This window comes from Eretmochelys imbricata, chromosome 4, assembly GCF_965152235.1.
Source record: "Eretmochelys imbricata isolate rEreImb1 chromosome 4, rEreImb1.hap1, whole genome shotgun sequence".
Classification (NCBI taxonomy): domain Eukaryota; kingdom Metazoa; phylum Chordata; order Testudines; family Cheloniidae; genus Eretmochelys; species Eretmochelys imbricata.
Window position 1 is genome coordinate 8,848,674 of NC_135575.1, and position 15,491 is coordinate 8,864,164.

Genomic DNA, 15,491 nt, shown 5'->3' on the forward strand with positions numbered 1-15,491 from the left:
AGGGTGACCAGATGTCCCATTTTGATAGGGACGGTCCCATTTTTTGGGACTTTTTCTTATATAGGCACCTATTACCTCCCACCGCCGTCCTGATTTTTCACAGTTGCAATCTGGTCACCCTATGCAAGAGAGACAGAGCACACTGAACCCTGGCATTTGAAGTCTCATCCAAAAGATAATTTCCCCCCTTAATCGAGAACAATAAAGAAATGTGGAACTTGGTAACTCTGTGAAGCTTTTCACATAGAACGCAATAATAAAATAATTTTATGTTTAAAGTTCTTGTGACTTGTGAAGGCTATTTGTTTAAAAACAAAACAGAACATCCCCATGGTGTAATACTGAAGGAAATAATATAATATCTAGCTCTTTTGTAGCACTTTTCAATCAGTAGACCTCAAAGGAAGTCAGTGTCATCACCCCTTTTTACAGGTGGGGAAACTGAGGTACAGAGAGATGAAGTGACTTGTCCATGGTCACCCAGCAGGTCCATGGTAGAGTCAGGAATAGTACCCAGGTCTCCTCAGTCCCTGTCCAGTGCTCTATCCACACTGCAAGGGTAGTCAAGTGTGAGTATCACCCAGAGCCAAACCCTTTAGAAAAGGTCTGAATATACGGTACAAAAACAGTAAAAAAGGCAGTGTTCCTGCTTTTAATCCTATTCTCCATGCTAAAGATAAATGCTTTGTTTTATCCTCTCTAGCTTTCAGTCGTGCCCCAGTTCCTATGGCCGTGGTCCGACGGGAACTGTCCTGTGAGAGCTATCCAATAGAACTTCGCTGCCCGGGAACAGATGTCATCATGATTGAAAGTGCCAACTATGGTAGGACTGATGATAAAATCTGTGACTCTGATCCTGCTCAGATGGAGAATATCCGCTGTTATCTGCCAGATGCCTATAAGATTATGACTCAAAGGTATGGTATTTAACATGCTTTGCTTGTTGGATGTTTGATTTAATCCAGTATGTATATATGCATTGCTGTGTGTTTGCAAGAGATTATACAGGTACGGGGAGTTTGTGTGTGTGGGTACAGTGGAATGGTCACAGGCTGTGAAATGAGCATGTTCCATAGTATACTAGGATAAAAAGAGACATGCTACAGCTAATATTTGTTACTATTGGTAGGTCACTCTAATTCTGTCTCTTCCTGTGCCTTGATTTTGTGTCCAAAATGCATGAATATTGAGACATTTGTTATATAACAAAAATCCTTTCCCTTCTCTTGAGCTGTTGTCATACAGAAAGGTTGTAAAGCTGATTTAATCAATACACACTGATGATTGCTTGCAGTTTGCCATGGTCATTAGATTGATACAAAAGCTAAAATCCCATGCAAGATGACTTGATCTATGCTTTTATGGAAACCTTTCTGTGAGGGTATGTCTACACCACAAAATTAGGTCAAATTTATAGAAGTCGATTTTTAGAAAGCGATTTTATGCAGTCAGTTGTGTGTGTCCCCACACTAATGCACTAAGTGCATTACGTCGGCCGAGTGCTTCCACAGTACTGAGGCTAGCGTCGACTTTCGGAGCATTGCACTGTGGGTAGCTATCCCACAGTTCCCACAGTCTCCGTGGCCCATTGGAATTCTGGGTTAAGCTCCCAATGCCTGATGGGGCAAAAACATTGTCACGGGTGGTTTTGGGCACATGTCATCAGTCGCCCACGAAAGCAACGGTAGAGATTCGTTTCGTGCCTTTTTTCCGTGCAGGCGCCATACTGCTTTCAGCAGACGGTGCAGTAGGACTGCTAACCGTCGGCGTCATCCACTGCTCTTCTGCTCTCCTGATGCTATGAAGCCACCTCGCAGGTCCTCTATATGACCCTCGTCATCCATCGCTTCCGCTGGCACTCTGCTCTCCTGGTGGTCTTGCAGGGCCGCTACCGCTGCAACTCTGCTCGGCTGCTCTTGTCTCACCGTATCACTGCAAGTATGCAGCCCGCTCATCTGCTGTGTCCTGGCAGCCTACGGTGCAGTAGGTCTGCAAAACTGGTCATCTAACCATGACTTCCCCTGCAACTCTGCTCTCCTGTAGACGCCATGCTGCGGAAAGCATGGAGCCTGCTCAGATCACTGTGGCAGTTATGAGCATTATAAACACCTCGCGCATTATCATGCAGTATATGCAGAACCAGAACCTGCAAAAGCAGGCGAGGAGGCAATGGCAGCGCGGTGATGAGAGTGATGAGGACATGGACACAGACTTCTCTCAACGCATGGGTCCTGGCAATTTGGCCATCCTGGTGGCAATGGGGCAGGCTCATGCCATTGAACACCGATTCCGGGCCTGTGAAACAAGCACAGACTGGTGGGACCGCATAGTGTTGCAGGTCTGGGATGATTTCCAGTGGCTGAGAAACTTTTGCATGCGTAAGGGCACTTTCGTGGAACTTTGTGACTTGCTTTCCCCTGCTCTGAAGTGCAAGAGTACCAAGATGAGAGCAGCCCTCACAGTTCACAAGTGAGTGGTGATAGTCCTCTGGAAGCTTGAAATGGCAGACAGCTACCAGTCAGTCAGGAATCAATTTGGAGTGGGCAAATCTACTGTGGGAGCTGCTGTGATCCAAGTAGCCAACATAATCACTGAGCTGCTGCTATCAAGGGTAATGAGTCTGGGAAATGTGCAGGTCATAGTGGATGGCTTTGCTGCAGTGCGATTCCCTAACTGGGTGGGGCAATAGATGGAAGGCACATCCCTATCTTGGCACCGGATCACCAAGGCAGCCAGTACATAAACCAAAAGGGGTACTTTTCAATGGTGCTGCGAGCACTGCTGGATCACAAGGGAAGTTTCACCAACATCAACGTGGGATGGCCGGGAAAGGTACATGATGCTCGCATCTTCAGGAACTCTGGTCTGTATGAACAGCTGCAGCAAGGGACTTACTTTCCAGACCAGAAAATAACCATTGGGGATGTTGAAATGCCTATAGTTATCTTTGGGGACCCAGCCTACCCCTTAATGCCATGGCTCATGAAGCCATACACAGGCAGCCTGGACAGTAGCCAGGAGCTGTTCAACTACAGGCTGAGCAAGTGCAGAATGGTGGTAGAATGTGCATTTGGATGTTTAAAAGCACGCTGGCGCAGTTTACTGACTCAAACCTCAGCAAAACCAATATTCCCATTGTTATTACTGCTTGCTGTGTGCTCCACAATATCTGTGAGCGTAAGGGAGAGCCGTTTATGGTGGGGTGGGAAGTTGAGGCAAATCGCCTGGCTGCTGATTACGCGCAGCCAGACACCAGGGTGGTTAGAAGAGCACAGGAGGGCACACTGCACATCAGAGAAGCTTTGAAAACCAGTTTCATGGCTGACCAGGCTACGGTGTGACAGTTCTGTTTGTTTCTCCTTGATGAAAACCCGTCCCCTTGGTTCACTCTACTTCCCTGTAAGCCAACCATCCTCGCCTCCCCCCTTCGATCACTGCTTGCAGAGGCAATAAAGTCATTGTTGTTTCAAATTCATGCATTCTTTATTAATTCATCACACAAATAGGGGGATAACTGTCAAGGTAGCCAGGGAGGGGTGGGGGAGGAGGGAAGCACCAGGTGAAGTGGGGGAGGAGGGAAGGACAAGGCCACACTGCACTTCAAAACTTATTGAATGCCAGCCTTCTGTTGCTTGGGTAGTCCACTGGGGTGGAGTGGTTGGGTGCAGCACAAACCCATCTACCCCCGCCCCCCCCCCCCCGCAGTAAAATTCTCTGCAGTGATCGCTTCACCCCTCCCCACACCGCATGGCTAACAGCGGGGATGATTTCTTTTCAGCCACAGGCAAACAGCCCAGCAGGAACGGCCACCTCTGAATGTTCCCTTAATAAAATTCCCCTATTACAACCAGGTGATCATGAAAGATATTACTCTCCTGAGGAGAACACGGAGAGATAAAGGATGGATGTTGCTTGAATGCCAGCAAACACTGGGACCACACCCTGTTATGCTTTCTTATGCAATGATTCCAGACTACATGCTACTGGCCTGCAGTGGTAAGGTGTCCTACTATGGAGGATGCAATAAGGCTGACCTCCCCAGAAACCTTTTGCAAAGGCTTTGGGAGTACCTCCAGGAGAGCTTCCTTGAGATGTCCCTGGAGGATTTCCGCTCCATCCCCAGACACGTTAACAGACTTTTCCAGTAGCTGTACTGGCTGCAAATGCATCCCAAGTCTTCAGGGCAAATTAATCATTAAACACGCTTGCTTTTAAACCGTGTATTATATATACAAAGGTACACTCACCAGAGGTGCCTTCTCTGCCTTCAAGGTCCGGGAGCCCGGGTTGGGAGGGTACTAGATCCAGGGTGAAAAACAGTGTGTGGCTGTCGGGGAGAACGGTTTCTTCACTTGCCTGGTGTGCGCTATCTTCAGCCTCCTCTTCATCATCTTCCTCATCCCCAAAATCCTCATCACTGTTGCGTGAGACTCCCTTGCAGGAGTCCACGTACAGGTGTGGGGTAGTTGTAGGGGCACGCCCTAGAATTGCATGCAGCTCATCATAGAAGCGGCATGGCTGGGGCTCTGACCTCGAGCGGGTGTTTGCCTCTGTGGTTTTTTGGTAGGCTTGCTGAGCTCCTTAAGTTTCACGTGGCACTGCTGCGGGTCCCTGTGATAGCCTCTGTCCTTCATGCCCTTGGAGATTTTTTCAAATATTTTGGCATTTCGTCTTTTGGAACGGAGTTCTGTTAGCACGGATTCATAGAATCATAGAATCATAGAATCATAGAATATCAGGGTTGGAAGGGACCCCTGAAGGTCATCTAGTCCAACCCCCTGCTCGAAGCAGGACCAATTCCCAGTTAAATCATCCCAGCCAGGGCTTTGTCAAGCCTGACCTTAAAAACTTCCAAGGAAGGAGATTCCACCACCTCCCTAGGCAACGCATTCCAGTGTTTCACCACCCTCTTAGTGAAAAAGTTTTTCCTAATATCCAATCTAAACCTCCCCCACTGCAACTTGAAGCCATTACTCCTCGTTCTGTCATCTGCTACCATTGAGAACAGTCTAGAGCCATCCTCTTTGGAACCCCCTTTCAGGTAGTTGAAAGCAGCTTTCAAATCCCCCCTCATTCTTCTCTTCTGCAGGCTAAACAATCCCAGCTCCCTCAGCCTCTCCTCATAAGTCATGTGTTCTAGACCCCTAATCATTTTTGTTGCCCTTCGCTGGACACTCTCCAATTTATCCACATCCTTCTTGTAGTGTGGGGCCCAAAACTGGACACAGTACTCCAGATGAGGCCTCACCAATGTCGAATAGAGGGGGACGATCACGTCCCTCGATCTGCTCGCTATGCCCCTACGTATACATCCCAAAATGCCATTGGCCTTCTTGGCAACAAGGGCACACTGCTGACTCATATCCAGCTTCTCGTCCACTGTCACCCCTAGGTCCTTTTCTGCAGAACTGCTGCCTAGCCATTCGGTCCCTAGTCTGTAGCGGTGCATTGGATTCTTCCGTCCTAAGTGCAGGACCCTGCACTTATCCTTATTGAACCTCATCAGATTTCTTTTGGCCCAATCCTCCAATTTGTCTAGGTCCTTCTGTATCCTATCCCTCCCCTCCAGCGTATCTACCACTCCTCCCAGTTTAGTATCGTCCGCAAATTTGCTGAGAGTGCAATCCACACCATCCTCCAGATCATTTATGAAGATATTGAACAAAACCGGCCCCAGGACCGACCCCTGGGGCACTCCACTTGACACCGGCTGCCAACTAGACATGGAGCCATTGATCACTACCCGTGATCAATTCATCTCCCCATACAGCGATTGGATCCAGTACCTCCATGTTCGGTCCATGCTGGAGCTCTTTTGTGATTCTGGGACTGCATGGTCACCTCTGCTGATGAGCTCTGCATCGTCACCTCTGCTGATGAACTCACCACACTGGCCAAACAGGAAATGAAATTCAAAAGTTTGTAGTGCTTTTCCTGTGTACCTAGTTAGTGCATCTAAGTTGAAAGTGCTGTCCAGAGCGGTCACAATGGAGCACTCTGGGATAGCTCCCGGAGGCCAATACCATCGAATTGCATCCACACTAACCCAAATTTGACCCGGCGATATCAATTTCAGTGCTAATCCCCTCGTCGGGGAGGAATACAGATATCAATTTGAAGAGCCCATTAAGTTGACAAAAATGACTTTGTTGTGTGGACGGGTGCAGGGTTAAATCAATCTAACGCTGCTAAATTCGACCTAAACTCATAGTGTAGACCAGGGCTGAGATAGGAGTCACGTGTACTGTATCAGCTAAACTTTAAGTGCCAATCCTGAGTGTGCAATTTCACCAGGAGGTGTCCACCTACATGGAGTTTATTGTAGGAGTTTGTTTGCAGGACCTGGGTCCAAAAATGTAATCCAACATGGTTATGAAAAGTAATTGTTAACTGATAAACATTTCAGGATTTTTGCTGGCACTCAAAATGTTTGTGAAGGATTCACAAATACTTGTTCCTGTTCAATTAATCACATTCAATGTATTTCCCTTCATACCTACACACAGAATTATTAAATCCAGTTTATTATTGATTAAGATGTAATAAAATCAGCATTGTGTGATATTAACAATATCAACTTAGATAAAGAATGCTCATTGAAGTCATGACGACATTTATGTAGCCCTTAATGATTAAGGTATCGTTATATTTTGGTGGAGTGTTTTATAATTGATTGTAAGACATTTCTGCCCTTCTCTTCCACTGAATTAAGCCACATGAAAAAAATAGTTTACATTTGTATTTGACACATTAATGTGGTTTTTTTTAGCTTTACTTAGAATGGTTCAATGTTGGGGGTATAAAGTTGAAAATACCAACTGAGTGGTCTCTCTGGACAACTGCTGTTGTTGTTGCATGTAGAAAGTAAGTCCTTTTGACTCAGAATTCCTGTATGTTTAAATCAAACCCTCAAGTGCAGATTTTTGTTGGAGCTATCTGTGGAAATGTGCTCATTACATTGCCTCTTAAAATAAAGAGCAATGGCTACAACATCACAGCAGCCGGTTGCTTGGTTGTGGTGGGATTGTAGTGGAATTACGATAATTCTCTTGTTGAGGACATTAATGCCTTCAAATAGAAGCCCTTAATCCGCTGAGTGCAGGCAGAATAAAAAAACATTCTGCCCCCTTAGGGCCAGAAGCAGATTTGTTTTGTATCTGGTGGTGTCCATCATGTGCCAGCCTTTTCCCCAAAGTATATGAAGAAGACCTAGTGGCTGCCCAGCATGCTGCAAATCTGAATGAAATGTTAGCCATAGGAGTCAGTGCCAGGACCTTGTGAGATAATGATGGGTCTGTGGGCTTTAAGAAACCCCTATTTTAATGACTAATCTCTAGCTCTTGTTGCCTCCACCTGATCCAAGTTGCTTAGCAAAAACTCATTGGGTTAGCAGAAGACTTGTGCTGATTCCCTATCCTTCTTAATCGTGCAGGTGATGATGTGGTCATTATAGGCAGGGTACTTTGGTTAGAGTGAGGAAGGTAAAATGGATACAGGGAACCCTACTAAATAACGATGTCCATGGGATCTGGCCAAAACCCATTGAAGACAATGGGAGACTCAATAAAGTATAGCCACTTATTCCATTTGAACTGTTGGACAATTGTAATGGACTTTTTGTCAAGAATTGCAAAGTCACGGTATTAACGAGCCACCTCTGAATTCCACAAAAATAACCAAAACATAGTTTTCATTTCAGGAGCAGAAAAAATGGTTGGCATTTTTATACCATTATTATTTTTTAAAATCTCCATTAATTCAAACAGCTGAAACAGTGTTAAAAGAAAACCATTACATGACCGAACAAACACATTCCCAGTCCACAAGTGTTCAGCTCAGAATACACGTTTACAGCTGAACCTCGGAGAAGAGTTGTTTGCACCAGATGAGCTGACAGAATGGGAAATGCAGCAGCTCTAACATTGCCATTTTGTCCTAAAAAGCATCTATATGTTGACAGGTTATTGCTTATGACCAGTGCCCCAAGTGCAACATTCATCAGTTCAGCAGTTTTTATGCTGGATTCACAAATGAATGCAGATTTTAATTCCATGAGTTTGGCTTTACTAGTAATAATAATATTAACAACAACAATAATAACAAAAGGACTGGAAACCAAATTCCTCATGACAGTGAATCCCGTGCAATGCAATCTGCATGTGGAAAGGAGATTAACATACATGACACACACATCTCATTCTCATTCACTGAATTAATAAAAAGAAAAGGAGGACTTGTGGCACCTTAGAGACTAACAAATTTATTTGAGCATAAAGCTTTCGTGAGCTACAGCTCACTTCATCGGATGCATTCAGTGGAAAATACAGTGGGGAGATTTATATACACTGAATGCATCCAATGAAGTGAGCTGTAGCTCATGATGCTTATGCTCAAATAAATTTGTTAGTCTCTAAGGTGCCACAAGTCCTCCTTTTCTCTTTGCGAATACAGACTAACTAGGCTGCTACTCGGAAACCTGAATTAATAAATACACAGTCCCACTGTTGGTTTGCTAGTAGCTGTATGACCACAGTCGATTCTTAATCAGCAGCTCTGTGTGCCCAATTTCATATGTATTACGTTATTTCTGTGGGTTGGTTGTGGAAGCAAGGGTGTGTGTGTTACAGAAGTGTAAGTGTGTGAAACAGGTTGTGTGATCAGATTTATGGTAGATTATAAAAATTACTCAAAAACCATCCAAGTGAGTCTGTTCCTTTCTTCTCTGTTTGTTTAAATTAATTTTGTGGCTGGGAACATGGGGTTATTTTGGAAGGGAACACCATAAATCTGCGGTAGTGTTTGTGGAATCTCCTGTTCAGAGAATTGGTCTAGCTAAGGAAAGTTTAAACAGCTTATGGGGAGCTATTTTATAGGAAATTAAATCTCTATGGCCTCTCCATTCCGTTTCTACACTTGCCAGCTCTTCCTTCCAGCATTAAAGCAGCAGATGCCCTTAAAAGCTCAGAAAGTCCATTTTGGATTGAAGTTTGTCTGGTATAATTAGAGAAAATTGTATTTCATAGAATGTTTGCTTTGGAGAAATTACTTTCTGAGGACTATAACAAACGATTGAATCCAAACCGTGTCCATTATAAATGGAGTGCAGTGTACCATGGGAGATTGTACTGTTCTCCCTCGAGCAACTGTGCCACAAAATTAACATATCATCCATCCAAGCAGCTGGGGAGAGTTAGGCAGAATTGGAAAAAGCTGTGTCACATTTTCATTAAAAAAAAGACTTTGACTTTATCGCATTAACATTGCAAATGATTTTACTTTTTTTTAAAAAGCAGAAAACTCCTTTGATTTCTTTCTCTTGAGTTTCCTCTTCGGGTGCTTTGTCCCTGGAAGAGCCCAGAGCCAGCAATGCATCTAAGCATGTGCTTAACCTTAAGGATGTGAGTAGCCCCCATTGAAGTCAATGAGGCTATTTGGATACTTGAAGTCACACACATGCTTACGGCACCAATTCAGTAAAGCATTTAAGCACGTGCTATGTCTCTCCTTATTCAGTAAAGCACTGAAGCACGTGCTTAATGTTAAGGGTGTTCCTAAGTGCTTTGGTGTATAGAGAGGGGCTACTGAACCAGAGACTGCCTAAGTATATTGCTGGACCAAAGCCAATGGAAAGAAGGGTATGCCAAGGAAATGCTCATATATATCAAAACCCTAGAATGAGCATATTATATATATGGTGGGATTTTCCTCCCTATATTTTAATGCTTAACTTTAAACAAATCATTTCACTTGTGGTAGCCTTTCCATTGGGCTTTAACCTTGTGTCTTTTAGTCAAAGAGAGTGGGAGGAGGAGGAGCAATAAAGTTAAGAAAATACAGAAAAATATTGATTTTTTTTTTAACTTCAAAGGTAAGCTCAATAATTTCCTCTTTTCTCAAAATATCAGGGCCGCTGGGATCCTCCTCCATTCGAACGGCCATGTGGTGATGTGGGGGTTGTGTTATAACCAGACCATGCCAATAGGTGGAACAAAGGATCAAGGAGGAAGTGTTCATAGGCTTGTATAGCTGTTTTTAGAATCAAAGCAAAACTGCTTATGCCTTCTGGAGGCCCAGCATATTGAGAGCCATTGTCTGGGAGTGCTCTTATCGTCCCTACATTGCAAAGAGCCCTGTTTGCAAAGGGACAGGCTTGCACAGGATCCTACTGTGGGACTTCTCCACCAGGTCGTGCTATCACGTAGCAGTGGTTTACCTGCTGAGAATGTTTGTCATCAGCATTATTGAGGATATGAAAATAACTGCGAGTGGCTAGAGGGCATCTTGCTCGTGAAGCCCTGTATCGGGGGCCGTGCAAAGGCACCCAATCCCAGCGGAAATACTATGGGCATCCTGTTCTATGCAGGCAAAGTGCCTCCTGGAGCTACTTTCTCCTCTGGGTAGTGCAGAAACTGCTGTGTCTCTAAGAGATGGAGTGTATTCTGCGTGGGGTGGCCAGCCACCTATCCTCTGCCCTTCCACACTTTTTTGGGGTCCCCCCAGGGGAGTATTTAGGCTACCAAAGGGACTGAACCCTGAGTAGTGTTCTCCCTGGTTCCTACGTGAGCTGTGCAAAGAGGGATGGGGAGCTATCCGAACTATTTGTAATAGCCACTCAGGAATCATAGTTGGTAGCTGCCAGATGTCCAGCAGGGGAATAGTTGTTTGAAGTAGGTTATTCCTGGATTTTTGACTCATTTCTGTGGCTTGTGCTTTCACTTTTTCCACTGGTTACAATGCTGGTAGTGCCCCCAGTGACTGTGTAACACTGACAGACCCCAGTTGTTGGCAGGCAGAATCGAATCTGGGGCCTCTGGAGCTTAGTGCATGAGCTAAAAGCCGTATGGCTGTTAGATAAGGCTGTAGAGCAGACTGATTAATCTCTCTCTGTAAGTCGTCTTGGTGCCCCTAGATGGGACAGAACACCGCACCCAAGTGGTGTGTGGGTTACATACTTCCCCTAGCTGAGGAAGCGCACCCCGAGCTTCAGAGACTTCCCAGTTGAAATCCCAGACGAGCCCCCACTTGTAATACTGACAGACCCTGGTTGTCGGGATCGAACCTGGGGCCTCTGGAGCTTAGTGCATGAGCCTCTACCACATGGCTCTTAGCTAAGGCTGTACAGCTGTCTATCTGTCTCTCTCCTCTCCCTCCCTTACAGATGGGACAGAACACCACACCCAGGAGGTATGTGTGTTACCAGCCTGGAGTAAGAGACACATCAATGGAAATGTAGGTCTTGTCATGTCGCATTGACTTCCAGGCACATCATCTGGTTGTAGCATAGGGTCTGGTTCTATGAGATGTGAAGTGCCCTCATCTTGCCCTGTTACCTGAAGGAGGTGAGGGCACTCATTACCTTATAGCATGGGTAGATAATTAGGAAGCTGTCAGGCGCAGCTGGAAAGACATGGCAGGGATTTACCGCCTCCTGAAGGCTTGATTGTTAATATGTTTTGGTTGGTTTCTGTGAAAAAAATCAGTCTAAAAATAATGTGGTGATGATGATGATGATGCAAACAATGTGCATTTTGTGGCATGTTCCGTCTGAGAATTTTAAAACACTTTTCCAGCTCTTGGTACAACTTACCAAGAGTCCTGGTGAATTCTTCATCGTCTCGATGACCACTTATAAAAGATCTGCTCTAAGAGGAATTACTTCGGGGAAGTTTTGTGCCCTACGTTCTACAAGAGGTCAGACTAGATGGAATAATGGTCCCTTCTGGCCTTGGAATCTATGAAAATGATAATGAACTAAGCTATCCTTATGCAATAGAAGAGGATTGTCACTTTATTGTACAGGGGGAACTGATGTGCAGTGAGGTTAAGGCCAACAATTTGTACAAGAGGCTACTAATTTGGAATGCCTCTGTTTTGGGGTGCCCTGTTGACACCTTTGAATCAAGTGATGTGCTCTAGGCCCCATGGGAAGTGTGTGTAAGGGACACAGATCACCACATACCTTGTCTTATGCCTTAAAGAGAAGACCATGCTTCCACGAGGATTGAATTAGAAGACTTCAGTTAAGTTGTAGCACAGTTGTGTCATACTCTGCACAATTAATTACACATTTCTCAGAAAACAAAATGGAATGTTGTTGCAGACCTCTGTCACAGGGATGTCATAAGACTTAATGCACTGGTGCTTACGTACCCCTGTATGATCCACAGATGGAAGGCAGTATAGATAGGCAAACTGTTATTATTGATAACTGCAGCATTTACAGTAATTGGAAGGAATTGTAGATTTTACCCAAGAGAGAATAGAGAATATTGAGATTCACATTGCCCTGATTCTGATCTTTGAACTCAAACAAAACCTTACCAGGTTTCTGGTTAGTCTGTTACTTGTGACTTGCAGAAAGACACTTTAAAATGAGGCACAAAGTATTCATTTGAGGAGCCTCTGTCCCAAGCTCTAGCAATGTGTATGTTGTAATAAAAAAAAAAATCCATAGACAATTCTAATGGATCAATATGCATGAAACTTCCCAATCATCATGCCTAATCCAGCCCTCCAGCATATCAGAAAAATACTCTCAGCAAGGAAGAGAGCAAGTACCAGGCTGTCAGCCTGAGCACCTCCACTGTTTGCAGCTGCCATGGTAACAGATATGTAGAGGGGGTGGTTTTTAAAGTACTGCAATTAGGTTCCAAACCATGTGAAGCTTTATAGATAAAAAAATAATACCTTAGACTGCTCTAGTAGCCGGTGCAGACGAAAGCACCCAGCTTAATAAACAGGCCAGCCAGGCACAGTGCACTGCCTGGCATTCCTGACTGCTTTTAACATGTTGCTCCCCCATGCACAACTCTTTGCCATGAGCTGGTTTTAATGTGACAAAGGCACAGACAGCAGACACGATCCACTTCCAAAATAAAAGCTCTCAGCCTTCTTGAGAAGCAGAGATGGAAAAGAAGTGATCTTGGCTACTGCTGTTGTCTGAATGTCTAGGAATAAAAAAGGATCCAACATGACACCAAGGCTGTAATCCTGAGTAATGAATGTCAGACAAGCTCCCTCTTTTGAGAGACCTGGTGTCATCTCTTCCAACTCTAACTATTGCTTTCTCCAGCTTGAAAGCATTCCTTCGGTCTTCTCTTAATTGAGCCTTAGCCAGCTAGCTCTCACCCATGATCCAGCTCAGTCTCTGAGCCAGGTCTGGAAACAAGTTGATGGAGATCCAAAAAGCATAAGGACTTGAGGTAGTGTTGGAGTGGCCTCTTCTACCATCTCAAAGATCATTCCCCTGAGATGAGAGACAAAATAAGTGGTTATTGGCGGGATTGGCGATACCCAAAGACTGATTGCGGAGTAAGTGCTCAACTATTGTTTCTTTGCAAGAAGCTACTACGGTCCAAAACAAAGCAAAAACCCAAACCACAAAGAACAAACAAACCAACCCCTACCAGAGTAAAAATAACACAGGCAGCAGTTGAGCAGCAGAGTGGGGGTTATCCAGTTTATCACACTGCATGCAGCATGTGTGATTACCTTATGGTCAGATGGCATATGCGTGCATTTGGTGCAAGCAGTTCATGGTCCTCTGAGACCGAGTATGGGCTCTTGGGATCAGAGTGGCTGAACTGGAAGAGCTAAGGGAGACAGAGAGGTACATGGATGAGACTGTTGGAGATGCGGTAGAGCAGTTCCACCGGCAGTCTGACAGTCTCTGGCTGTTGAGGAGTATGAAAGTCTTGGGGAAGGAGAACATCAAGCAGGAGTGCAGGTAAACAATCCCATAGTTGCAACCTTCCTTGAAGATGATGTCATGGTATCCTCTTGCACTGAGTATACTCTTCCTGGAGAGAGGACTCCTGTTGTTAGGAGGAGACAGGTAAGAGTAAAGAGGGATTTGATTATTAGAAATGTAGATAGTTGGAATTGTTATGACCCAGAGGACCTCATGGTGAATTGCTTACAGGTGTGAGGGTTGCAGACCTCTCGAGACATCCAGATAGACTTATGTGCAGTGCTGGGGAAGAGCCTGTGGTTGTGGTACATGTAGGTATCAATGAGTTAGGGAAAGATACAAGAGAGAGATCCTGGAGGCCAAATTTAGGCTGCTAGGTAAGAGATTAAAGTCCAGGACCTCCATTCTTTGGAATGCTTCCAGTTCCATGCACAGGGCCAGTTGGACAGGCAGAACTGCAGAATCTCACTGCATGGATGGGACTGTGGTGTTGGGAGGAGGGATTTAGGTTTATTAGGAGCTAGGGAACCTTTTAGGAAAGGAGGAGCCTATACAGGAAGGATGGGTTCCATCTAAACCAAAACAGAACCAGATTGCTGGCATGTAAAACGGAAGAGGTTGTAGAGAAGTTTTTAAAGTAAGGGCTGGGGGAAAGTTGACATGTGCCGGGGTACACATGGTTTGGACAAAGACATCCCTGAGGGAGGATTTATTAAAGGGTATATTCTATAGCCTAGTAAAGAGCAAAAGATAGAAGTTGATAAAGTACAGGTGGGCACTGAAGAGAAATGAAAAAGAGTCCCATTCAATTACGTCACATGAAGGCAGACAGCTAAAAAGTGACATGTATAAGTGCTTGTATACAAATACTGCAAGTCTAAATACTAAGATGGATGAACTTGAGTGCCTGGTGTTAATGGGACATATTGACACAATAGATCTCACAGAATCTTGGTGGAATGAGAGTAAGCAATGGGACACGGTAATATCAAGGTACAAAATATATCGGAGTGACACAGTAGGTTGTGCTGATGGAGGAGTGGGCACTATATGTGAAAGAAAGCACAGAGTCAATTAGAGTAAAAATCTTAAATGAATCAATCCGTACCATGGAATCTCTCTGGATAGAAATTCCAAGCTTGAATAATAAGAGTATAGTAACAGAAATATACTACTGACCACCTGTCCAGGATGGTGATGGTGATTGTGAAAAGCTCAGGGAGAGGCTACAAAAACAGAAAACCCAATAATAATGGGGAATTTCAACTATCCCCATATTGCCTGGGAGCATATCACCTCAGGACGGGATGCAAAGGTTAAATTTCTAGACACCATTAATGATAGCTTCTGAGAACAGCTAATCCTAGAACCCAGATGGGGAGATGCAATTCTTGATTTAGTCCTAAGTGGCACACAGGATCTAGTCCAAGAGGTGAATATAGTTATATATAGTGAATATAATAATATTGAAATGCTCCATAATAGCAACCACAATGCAATTATATGTAACCTCTGTGTAGGGGGGAAAAACAAAGAAACCCACCACAGTAGCATTTAACATTGAAAAGATGAACTACACAAAAATGAGGAAACTAGTTACATGGACATTAGAAGGAACAGTCACAAAGGTGAAAAGCCTGCAAGCTGTGTGGAAGTTATTTAAAAACACCATAGAGGCTCAAACTAAATGTATTCTCTAAATAAATTAAACAGTAAGAAGACCAAAAGAGAAAAAAAATTCCACCAAAACAGCAGAGTAAAAAAGGTGGTTAGAAGCAAAAAGACATCTTTTTCAAATTTG

The 15,491-nt window shown here is 44.4% G+C and overlaps 1 protein-coding gene across 17 annotated transcripts in view; it reads left to right on the forward strand.

Annotated features, from left to right (window-relative positions):
• Positions 1-696: 696 nt before the first annotated feature.
• Positions 697-15,491, forward strand: part of ADGRL3 (adhesion G protein-coupled receptor L3) — a 440,011-nt gene continuing 425,216 nt past the window's right edge. For 9 of the 17 annotated variants that reach the window (XM_077814295.1, XM_077814301.1, XM_077814296.1 and 6 more), the window contains exon 1: positions 709-917. In XM_077814295.1, coding sequence (XP_077670421.1) covers positions 727-917 — 191 coding nt within the window. In that variant the 5' untranslated portion in view covers positions 709-726. Of the gene's footprint in view, positions 918-15,491 lie in introns of all 17 variants that reach the window. The other 8 variants (XM_077814298.1, XM_077814297.1, XM_077814299.1 and 5 more) reach the window with 1 other exon arrangement.